The sequence below is a fragment of the Pinus tabuliformis genome, chromosome 6, assembly GCF_031772625.1.
Source record: "Pinus tabuliformis cultivar Carrire ecotype Pingquan chromosome 6, CPIR1, whole genome shotgun sequence".
NCBI classification, from domain to species: Eukaryota; Viridiplantae; Streptophyta; class Pinopsida; order Pinales; family Pinaceae; genus Pinus; species Pinus tabuliformis.
Genome location: NC_142292.1, coordinates 1,445,344,853 through 1,445,356,630, shown reverse-complemented (window position 1 = coordinate 1,445,356,630; position 11,778 = coordinate 1,445,344,853). Strand labels below are relative to the sequence as shown.

Here is an 11,778-nt window from a genome sequence, read left to right as displayed (position 1 = left end):
ATATGATATGATTTAAACTTATAATTTTAAAAAATCTTTACTAAATTTAGAACATAATTATTTGGAAAATATATGAAAAACTTTAAAATTTATAAGAGAAATTACTGCAAAAATCTCCATGTTAAAGCAAGTCTGGATCACTCTTTTTAGGGCATCTTTCATCTGATAAACAACAGTGAGGTTAAACAACTAAGGTCACTACTATAAATTGAATATCCAAATATTCCAAAAATCTACAATAAAAAAAACAGTTGGATACCAAAATATTTCAAAAATCTATAATCAAAATATTCCAAAAATATACCATCAAAATAACACAACCTTCATCTTTAATCCTGGATACAAAAAGACACACCATAATATATATATGACACCTAAAACTATAGTCCTGGATACAAAGAGACGAGACGCACAATTATATGCACAATAATATATGACACCTAAACCTATACCTACTTTTCCCCACAGTTTCAGCTAGGTCTGTTCCTTGTGTAGTACCATGCCGGGCATAGGGCAGATCAGGAGACAAAGGAATCAAGTAGGTACCTGGAAGAACGAACCGCACCCATTCTTTGTTGTCTTAAATATGGAAACGAGCGCAGGCGTCCGGGGTATCTGGGAGGACCAAAGTCATGAAAAAACAATCATCAGGTAGCATTCTCTGGGCGTGCGAAAGCCAAAGTTAGCAACAAAACTGCCCATCATTCAATTTACAGATATCTTAGATTCACGGCTGCCTCTCAGCTTTACGTGTATTTTTCATCCTCTGCAAGTACGACTTGGATTCAGCTTTCAAAGCTTATGAAACTAGATATCAGATCTTCTGAAATGGTTTCCCGATTTGGGTAGAACAACTTAGTTGGCACAGCACAACTTTGTGAACAAATATGGGAGGTTTCCAATATATTGCAAAGAAAAGCAGGAGAAGACAGCTACCTTGACATGCTACGATAACGGGAAAAAGCAAGTGAGTCCAGATATTATAGAAACTGCATGCTTTTCTGTCTTTAGTGCTTTACAGTTTTCAGTAACATGATTTTCTCGTGTTTATCTTTAGGCTTTTCTTAGGTTGGATTATATAGGTGAGTGGGAGGTGCTTAATTGTGACAATCAAATCCATCTCTGGGCCAAAGAGCATAAATGGGAAATTGCTTTCATGGCGAACACTAGGCCATGTTCAGGATCTAATGTCTCAACTCCAATAGCAATAACTTCTTTCAATATTAGAACAGAAGCATCGGATCAGTCGAAGAGTGGAATTGCTTCAAGGCAGTTTTCCTCGCAGTACAAAGGAGTTGTTCCTCAGCATAATGGTAAATGGGGAGCTCAGATATATGTAACCCATCAGAGACTATGGCTAGGTACTTTTAACAGTGAAGTTGAAGCTGCATTAGCATATGACAGGGCCTGTCTGAAGTTCAGAAATGCTGAAGGTCCTCGAAATATTCTCAATGGATTACAGTGTCAGATAGAAAACAACTTTCAAGAGTTGTACACCAAGGAACAAGTGGTCCAGATGATCAAAGATCATTCATATCCAGAGAAATTTAACTATTTCATATCAGTAAAGAGCAGAGATTCAGCTGAAGGTGGGGATAGTAACGAACACATCAGGAATGTTAGAAGGTATGGACAATTCATGGTTAATCCAGAGCATCTATTTGACAAAGAGGTGACTCCTAGCGATGTTGGAAAGCTTAATAGATTGGTTGTTCCAAAACAGCATGCAGAGCGCAATTTCCCCCCTGAATCACAAATAAATGACAGAGATGAAACTCTTGTATTTGTGGACGAGAACAGCAAAGAATGGGAGTTCAGGTACTCATTTTGGAAGAGCAGTCAGAGCTACGTTCTGACTAGAGGATGGAGCAGGTTTGTTAAGGAGAAACAATTACAAGCTGGAGATATTGTTTCGTTTCAGAGGTGCAGGGACAATGGCAAGCTCTATATCAGTGTCACTCATCGTCCAACTTATGCACGACCCCCTGCAGACACTTTTGGATACCAGCATATAGCTTATGCTTCTCCTTTTGCACACTTAGTTGTTAATGCTCATGATCAGAATCCTCTGCATTTTTACAACAATAATTCGGTGTTGCACAGTAGTGCTTTTCCTGTTCAGATGCGATACTACTCACAGTATGTGGACAATGGAGAAACTCAATTAGGGAATGAATCAAATAAGGAAGGAGGACTGTCAAATTTTGATATGAGTAGGGAGGCAAGAGAACACAGTTTATTCCCAACGCAAGAAGCCCAAGATGACAATGGAGTATGGCATCATGCTACAATTGCAGGTCAAAGTTTATCTAGCTCTTCTCAAATGCCTGGAAAGGAAACTACGCACTGTAGTATCAGATTATTTGGGGTTGAAATCGGAACTGTTATGCAAAATAGGTAGAGAAATTATATGCACTGAATTTGATTTGATCTTGCGTATTGAAATTTTTGTGCTAATATTTGGAATCATCAAGTGTGATTCATTATTTATTTGTCTCAAAAATAAATCACACTTAATAATTTCGATAATTCTAAATATTAACACAAAAATTTCAATGTGATGCATCGTCAAGTTCAAATCATAGAAGTCTCAATTCTGAAATGCACTAAATCTCTTCGAGCAATGTCCTACAAAGGAATGCAAAGAGTTCTAAATATGTCTACAGATCCGGAAAGGATTTTTTCCTGGTTTACCCACCTTGTGCGACTTGAAACTATAACTATTATGAATTTCTGTATTTCAAGAATTTTGTCCATGGGACAAAGAGTTTGAGGAAGATTTTTTTGGATGTTGAGAATATCTCCCTGTTGAAATACTCCATTACTATATTCAAATAAAGTTTGATTTTTATATCGTATTTCAAGTTATAAAGTTTGCTTTTTACATCTGGTTTCTTGTTTCAGTACATAGATTGGAAGGCTCTGTGCAGCTTCTTTCTCCTTCAAGATTTATGTATATAATTCATTGAGGATCGCATATTTTATATTATGTAAAGGCCCAATTTCGTATCGGCTTCTCTTTTAGTTTAACTCTGTATAGTGCATCTTTTCGGCATAATCTGTGGAACACTACCTTTTTTTTTCTAAGATTTTCCTTTTCTTGATGCATCTGAATTCTGTCAGAGTATGTACACTCCATGCAGATGAGATTCCAGCTCTATTCAAAGCATTTGGGTATACAAAAGTCAGCAAAAACGCAATCTCGCCCTTCGTTCCATGATTTTAGTTACTTTATTTCTCCATAAAACTTACCAACCCTCATCACTTCCTACCTCTGCCTAAGTTCTACTCAGCACAGCAGCTGAATGGTCTGGTTTGCTTAAATTTTGGCTTTTGCTCAGAATGTTTGTTGTCTATGTGCACCGGGCCTGTAGGGCTGTCCATATCCACTGCATACCACACCATTCCCATGTACGACCTTCTCAAAACACATATCAAATGGAGAATAAATGTTCACTTTTTATAAAATAACACCTAGTGGATCCCTAGTTGCACATTAATCTTTTGGTCCATGGTTGTTTTTCTTTTCCAGCAATTATGCTCTCCAACCACTTATTGATACAACCAGTATAAAGTGCCTGGAGTTTTTATTTTTATTTTTTCGTTATAATTTTACAGAAGGCATAGTTCATTTTAATGATATATAGTAGCAGTTTCACGGAGAGTTTTATTTACTAGTTTTCTTTTGTGGTAAAATATTAGATTTTAAAGATTTAATAAATGATCAGAAAATTAGTAATTGATTTACAAAATGGAGGAAAAAATAAAAGATAGTCATTTAGATTTTTGAAAATAAGTAAAGAGTTTTAAGATTCTAAATAAAATGAGGGAACAACTTATCAATTTCTATTATTTTTCAAAGGAATATTTTAGTTGATAAATTTGTGGCTTCAAGTATGTTGGGTCAAAATTATTGGCTTTAATAATATTTTTGTCTATTGAACTTTTTTACTATAAAAAAGGTTTTTATTTTTTCTGAATTGAAGATTAAATGTTCAAATAAGTCTTTATTTGGATTAATCTTCCTTTTTCCTTATGATTTTTAGAAAGCCTCCAATTTTAGAAGAGATTATAAAGGGGAAGCTTAATATAAATGAGGACTTTTTTGGGTACTTAATCTACTATAAAAATAAAATAAAAAAGGTTATTTTGATTGTTTTGGACATTTAGGTTAAGCTTCCCCTTTCCTTGTAATCTTAGGGAGCCTCCAATCTTCTAAGAGATCATAAAAAGGAAAGTCTAACCCAAATGAGGACTTCTTTGGGCTTTTAATCTTTTAGTTCAATCTACTATAGCGAAGGCTCTTACTCTTTGAACATGAAGATTAAATTCCCAAAGAAGTCCTCATTTGGGTTAGGCTTTCTTTGTCCCTATAATATTATTGGAGCCTCAAACTTGAGAGGATATCATAAATGCTTTAGGAAAGTATAAATGGGATCTAGCATGTGGCAGAATATACATAGAGATTCATGTTCATAAATTGCATTACCAATAAATCTCATTTAAGTGCATTTTGTCCCTATGATATTATGGAAGCCTCGAACTTTAGAATAGATAATAAATGCTCTAGGAAAGTGAAATGGGATATATGCATGTGGAAAAATATGCATACAAATTCATGTTCATAAATTGGATTACCAACAAATCCCATTTAAGTGCAAATTTTACCATGAGATGTGTATTTAGAAAAGGTTGCACAAAGAACACAACACCCCACACTTCACCCAAGCTTGACGAAAACCCCAATTGAGGATGAAGGAATCAAGGTATCAAACCCTAAAACAAAAAGTCAAACCCAACAATGATATGAAGCCCAAAAGCAAGGGTAACACCATCCCAAAAATTAATGGGCCATATCAAGGGTTGGCAAAATAGGTTGGAAATTTTGAAGGATGAAGGAGGAAAGGAAGTCTTAAAATATAGAAAAATAAGTAAAAGATTCCTTCTAGAAGAAACTAAATATGAGTAACTTAAGAAGAATAGCTAACAAACCCAAGAAGAGCCTAACATCCCCTCTTTATCTCAAGGTACCAAGGATAAGTCCACAAGGAATCCAAATGAATGAACAAAACCAACAATAGAAATAAGAACAAGGCACCCAATTCTCACACCTTTGTTAGAGAATGGCTAACACTTTCCCTTAAGGAGGATCGAAGGAAGACTCCACAAAGAAAGAAAAATAAAGTAGGTAGGGGAGAAGAAATGTAGAAATTAATGTGTAGGTTCAAACGAAGAAGAGCTTAATTGAGGGAATGAAGTCTATGATTAATCTGTGCAAATAGGGGAATGAGATTATTGTCACGACAGTTCTTAAGAAATTGCAGGTCTGCAGCTTGGTGAGCTCCAGTATTGTAGCAATAATGCTACAACTCCTGGGGCTTCCTGTCTCTTAATTTTATCAACCCGGTAGTTCGTACAAACTTGGAAGCGGCGGTGCTATATGCACAAGTACTAGCTCTTGTCGCAGCTGTCACTTGGTCAGCTGGCACAAGTCCGCTAGGGCTCAAGCCAACTTCTATAGGCTCTCAGAAGAAGCTTGCTAATTGATGGACGAAAGCTAATCTCAAAGGAAAGCTACTTTACTTGACAAAAATGAACCGAAAGCAAATCAAAGCATGTAAACCTAGGAAACCCTAATTTAACTAGTCTGACCTCTACAATGCAAGGAATGTAAATGCAACTTCTACCGATGCTGTCCTTACCTCTAATAAGTGAAAATGCATGGATCTAAACTACTTGCATCATGAAAGTTATGTTTTTGTATTTTTCCTTTAAGTATGTGGAATGATTGTGATCTTGTGCTAACTAGGGTTTGGTTGTGCAGATGGGATGGAGAAGGAAGGAAAGCGTGGGATAGGTTGGGGAGGCTAGGAGAGGTTCCTAGGGATCCTTAGCATCCATCCACAGAGGTTCCTCGCATTTAGATGCTCAGCAACCGAGAGAGTGGCCTTCTACAGGATGGCTGTGGAGGATCCTACAGGATACTCTGTTTTCTACAGGATAGTCCTGTAGGTCTTCTACAGGATGTTTACGACTTGGATTTTTGAGGATGGATGGTTGATGGAAGATGCATGGATGGTTATGGAGGTAGGATGGGGGTCTGAAGTGACCTAGGAACTGATGGATGGAGTGATGAGATGATAGGTGGAAGGCTGACTTGGCTTGAAGGTAGTTGAGACAACAATGGGGAAGAAGGTAAGGTTACTTGGCAAAAGAGAAGATGGGAGATGAGGGAACAGACTTGGTGATGGAGTAGCTGATCTGAACGAGGCTCAAATGAACGAGGAGGTGATGAAGGTGATAGAGATGCCCTGCACAATTCTTATTCAAACAAATCAATGAATTCTTGCAAACAAACCAAGTCCTAGCTAACTTAATCTAATTGTCAATGAAATAAATGAACAACAGCTTTGTTTGGAAAGAGAACCATGTACTTCACATGAGAAGAGCATTCCAAAAGATCTAAATGCATAACAAACTCCTACCAATCGATTCTAAGCATAAAAAGCTACATTACCCATCAAAACCAACTACCATAACAAAGCAAGATCTAAAGAGCAGATTTTATTATGAGAATGCAGCAAAGACACATAAGGATGAACAAGGGAGGTACTGGCCGCTTGAGATGGGCCCAACCCCAAGAACTACAACCTCCCAAGAAATATTTAGAGCTGGTGCAAAGCTGGATCCATCTTTATTAATCAAGAAATGAAAAGTACATCAAAACTGTCCATAAGGAGAGCTTGAGAATGAGTTGAAAGCAAAGCTAATCCATGGCCTAAAAATCGAACTACAAGCTAGCTAACTAATGGCTAAAACAAAATGACTAACTAGCTAAACGAATTGACTACCAACTAGCTACCAAAAATGACCAACCACTAGCTACAAAAAATTACCAACCACTAGCTACAAAATGTCTACTAACTAGCTAACCAAAATGAGGCCCCAAGCCTTTTTATTTATAAAATTTGAGGACCCAACAGTCCTCCTAAAAGTTAGGGACTTGGCTGCCCAAGACTTGGAGTTAACAGCAGTCCAACTTGACTTGCTTGGCTGCCCTTGTGCTCATTAATTTGGTGGCCTTTGAACTCCGAGCTGATGGTGGAGAATTCGAGGTAAGGGTCCATAAATGAGGGGGACACCTTCCTACAAATCCTCTAGCTTGTTCTCCCACGAATTTGGCTGCCAAGTGCTCATTAAGACCTTCAATTTTGTCTCCAAGTTGATCAACAAGGCTACACAAAGCACCCATTAGACTTGTTGGCATAATGACTAACCAAATTCACTCTATTAACATAAAAATAATCAAAAACATGCAATAAACAAATGAGAATGGTGGACTAAGCCAAATTAGGAGGTTGAATGAACCCAAATAATTGTACATTTTTGGGGCTCATCATCACCCCCCTACTGAAGGTGTTGCTCATCCTCTGAGCAACCAATCTCTCTCCTTGTCTTTGCTGGCCCTGATGGCCTCCTTGTCATGCCAAGCTTCCGAAGTGATGTCCTCTCCTCTGTCATGAAACCATGCTTCTTTGCTTCTTCCCACTACTTGCTCCTTTTCCTAAAGAATTCTCAGCTTGGGTATGATTGTGCAAGTATATTCAATCTGATGGTGGAAATGGTGGTGAAGGGAGATGAAACCAGTGGAGGATAGAAGAAAAGAGTGGTTGCATGCCTCCTCAACAGACTTCAAGCTTCGAATCCCTCTCCAAAATTGATTCTGGCCTGCCAAAAGGCTTCTACAGGAAAGTCCTGTAGCTTCCTGTAGAAGGTTGAACCGTGACTAAATTGTGCTCGAACCTTGAAAGAAATGAGAGTTCATAGAGGGGATGGATGTGCTTGGGGTGGCCAACATAGGTGCTACCTCCTTAGCTAAAATCTCGGCCGATTTCTCCTTTTGCTGCCCTTTTTCAAACTTTCCTGTAGAAACTGTTCGCTGGCTTCTACAGGAAAGTCCTGTAGTGGCTTTTTCTGTCTTCCTGTAGAACAGTCTGCTGTTTTGGTCTGCGCGGCTGAGGGTGCCTTCTTCTTGAACTGTGTTGTTGCTCCACTTGTTTGTGAAGGATTTTGCTGTTGCATATGAAGATGGTGTTGATGTTGTGGCCACATAATTTGAGGTTGATACAATTCTGACTGTTGGGACTGTGGAATACTGAATTGTAACTGATGTGACTGTAATGCCTGTTGGGCTGAATTCAAAAGCTTGGTCATGTCACTGTTCCCCAGTTTTTGTAAGGTAGCAGCAGCCATAGGACGATGGTAATCAGGCTGGATGGCTGAGTTTATTATATCAGGTCTCTGATGCATGTTCATCCATTGGAGTAAACCAACACCAGGCATTCTAGGATTTTGAGAATTAATAATACCAGTCTCCTCCCCAAACCACAGTGAAGATCTCTTGATGGCACTTTCTATTTCTGATTCTTCACCTAGCATTCCTGGCTGCCGTGGGCGCTTGGTTCTGAAGAAAGGCGGAGGACGAATGAAAAATGGAGTGGCAACAGGCTCAATCTCCCAGATAGAAACTCGATTCTTCCTTATACCCAGATGACGACATAGTTGCTTACTTTGCTGCAAACCAAGATCAGAGGCCAACAGTGCCTCCTTATCATGTGTATTGACAGGTTGAAGAGCCATCTGCACATAAACCTCATCAGTCTCCACATATGCAATGTAACATTGTGAAGCTGACAAATCAACTTCGAGGGGAGACTAGGGTAATTTGGAATATGTCCATCTGTTTCCTTCTGCATTGAAGCTGCTACCAGTTCACTGTGGCCTTGTGGAAGATATACCACCAGGCTACCCACTGGTGGCAATGAAACAAGAGGTCCCGCGCAGGCATGCCAAAGTTCTGAATTAATGCTCCTCCTTTCTCCTCGTTTTGAGCTTGAATTTTCCTAAAAACCCCGTGGTTTCTTTCTGCAGGCTGTTTTCTGCCTTTCCTGTAGACGACATCCTGTAGAAACGCCTGTGGGATGTCTCCGCGCCTCTGAACGATCTGATACACGGGATAATTTTGAAAACAGGTAGAAAAACTTATTGGAGGATGATAGGTTAACCGGTTGTGAAAACTTCAGTTGAGGACGTGGAAAGTGCAGATGAACAACAGTTCATAAGTTCCAACCAAGCCGTCTTTGATTGCTCTGTGATTTGTGATGAGGTGGCAAAAACATGTGCGCTAGATTTTTCAAACTGCAGTGATGCATGTCTTCTTCTCTCTGTTAATTATTTGGCGTCCTGTGCATGAGAGTTAAGCAGATCTGCTACTAACTGTGTTTTCTTCCACGTGAATGACTGATCATGCTGCGTGATTTTCTCAAGAACTAGATGTCAAGTGATCCTTCCTATATTCGTGGCTTAATTCCATCACTCCATTCGTTCATGCTGTCTTGAATTAGATTCATGCAATAGAGGAATAGGTTTGGTCACGTACCTGAAGCCAAACGGCCGCTTGTGAAGCGTCTTGCTGCTCCATGCTTGGATCCTTTGATTGCATGAGGCTTGGATGCTAATCCTCGATTGTTTTCTTCATGTGCAGGTGTCCTCTGGCCGGATCTGAGTGCATGCAATCAATTCCACGTTCAACTCTGCCCGTTCAAGCTGCTGCCATTGAATTTTCTCAAGACCAGAACTTCTTTTTGCCATTCCTCCCAAACGGTCGATCGGATTGAGCTGAAACTTGGTGGGCATGTTCCTACCATCATGATGCATCTCCCATAGCAAATTCGTGATCAATGGATGCACGGATTTTGAGAAAATTGGAAAATGGATGAAGAATTCAGAGCTCAATTTCTCGGAAACCGTGCATCGGAATTGGCTAAAACTGCTTGGGTAGGCTACTATCACCCACATGCATCTCCCCATGAAATAGGTTTTGAAACGGGCGCACGGTTATGGAGAAAATGCAAAAATGGCTGATGGTGATGGAGGCTGATTCCTTGGAAACCGTGCACCGGAATTGCATGAAACTGCTCAGGCATGTTGTCGTCGACCTTGTACAATTCCCCATAAAACGGTTTGTCAAATGGTTGCATGGTTTTCAAGTTATGGCAAAAACAAATTTTGTTCTATGGATTTTTGCCTCAAGGCTTTTTGCATGTGCTTGCATGGGATGACAAAATGAATTTTGGTTGTGATGCAGGTATGGAGCTGATGGAGGAGGAGTTGGAAGATTGCATGAGGCTTCTGAACCCTTGAGGAAGCTACCATGCTCGCCAAACCAATTTTTGAAATGCATGCCTAGTTTCCCACAATTTCTACAGGAAGATCTTGTAGAAGCACAATGAGAAGCACAAGGAGGTGAAGAAAATGATGGATGAAGGCAAGGGATGGACACACAAGTGCTTGCAGGCCTGACCAATAGACTCCCACCATCAGATTCACTTTTGGAAATTGGATTTGGCTCGTCCAAAGGTTCTACAGGATGTTTCCTGTAGAAATATAGAGCATCCTGTAGAAAACACAGTTTTGAGGAAAGAAGCATAATGACATGAAAAGAATGATGGAAAAGGGGTGAGGAGTGGAAACATAGATGAGTGTAGGCCTTATGGACATATTCCAAGCCTTCAGGTCCTCTTTGGAGATCAATTTGGCTTTTTTGTAAGCTTCCTGTAGAAGATACGAAACTTCCTGTAGAAGGCACAAAAACTCCTTTGTCTTTGATTTGAGTGATCCACCTGATCTACAATGTCCTTCTTGCAACCTGCAATGTCACTGCTGCAACATGAAATGGAGATTAGCTTTTTATTTTTTCTTTTTTTTCTCTTTTTTTTTTGAAAAACAACTAGGGCGCCTCATGGAGGTTTTCAATCAATGAGCCAATCTAAGGCGCCTCCGAGGAGGTTTTCACCTTAGATTTCTATTTTCCTTTTTTTCTTTTTTCTTTTTTCTTTTTCTTTTTTCTTTTTTCTTTTTTTTTCTTTTTTTTTCCTACCCTACCCTACTTGAAAAACAAAATCATTCTCAAGTATAAGAATACTTCCAATGGAGCCATGTGAACATCGAGATTAGAGAAAAAACGATGTGAAGGCTTGAAATGCATGCTTTGACAACGATCCAGATTTCGGAGACAAGATGATTTGACTTTGAATGGATCAAGCATAGATGAGGAAGAGAGTACTGTTGCAACTTAGTGACCTTCTGAAACCATATCTAAATATAGCTTTGATATCCTTGGTCATCTCGCTGATTTGGATCATTCTTCATGTCACCTTCTATCATGACCTTCTGATCTTCCTCTTTTTGTTGGTCTTTCTCTGGAATATATGGAGGATTTGATGGTAACCATGAGGGAACTCTCTCGATCTCTGATTCTGATCTCTTTTCTTCATCAAGTGCAGCCCTTGGTTCTTTGATCCCCTCTTTGGAATCTTCTTTTGCTTTTGGTCCTTCAATGTTGTCAATAGATTCTCTCTTTTGTAACACTCTTCCTGAGCTTTGGTGAACATCATTGAGCTCAAAAGGAGTCATTTGCACATGTTGTGCCTCAGCTTTGCAATTGGGTTGAGCTACTCCATTGCATGGTTTTGGAAATGGAGGTACGGGTAGCTGAGTGGGGGTGTGAAATTGGGATGGAGATGGATGGCATTGTGGTTGGGTAGGCATTTGGGGTTGCCTTGGTGGAGGAGGAGGCGATGGTTGTGGATGAGCAGGTGGTGGAGGAAAATGAGCGGGATGAGAGTTGTACTGGGGGCTCCACTCCTGATAAGGTGCATTCCACTGAGGCTGTGGCTGAGCATAAGAGTGAAACGAATGAGCAACTGGTTGGGAATA

General features: G+C 39.5%; 1 protein-coding gene across 1 annotated transcript; it reads left to right on the top strand.

The window, feature by feature from the left end:
* Positions 1-445: 445 nt before the first annotated feature.
* Positions 446-2,858, top strand: LOC149264056 (AP2/ERF and B3 domain-containing transcription factor RAV1-like). Its single transcript, XM_089388874.1, has 2 exons — positions 446-967; positions 1,058-2,858. Exon 2 carries the CDS (start codon positions 1,157-1,159, stop codon positions 2,399-2,401), a length of 1,245 nt encoding a protein of 414 aa, XP_089245000.1. The 5' UTR covers positions 446-967; positions 1,058-1,156; the 3' UTR covers positions 2,402-2,858.
* The last annotated feature ends 8,920 nt before the right edge of the window (positions 2,859-11,778 follow it).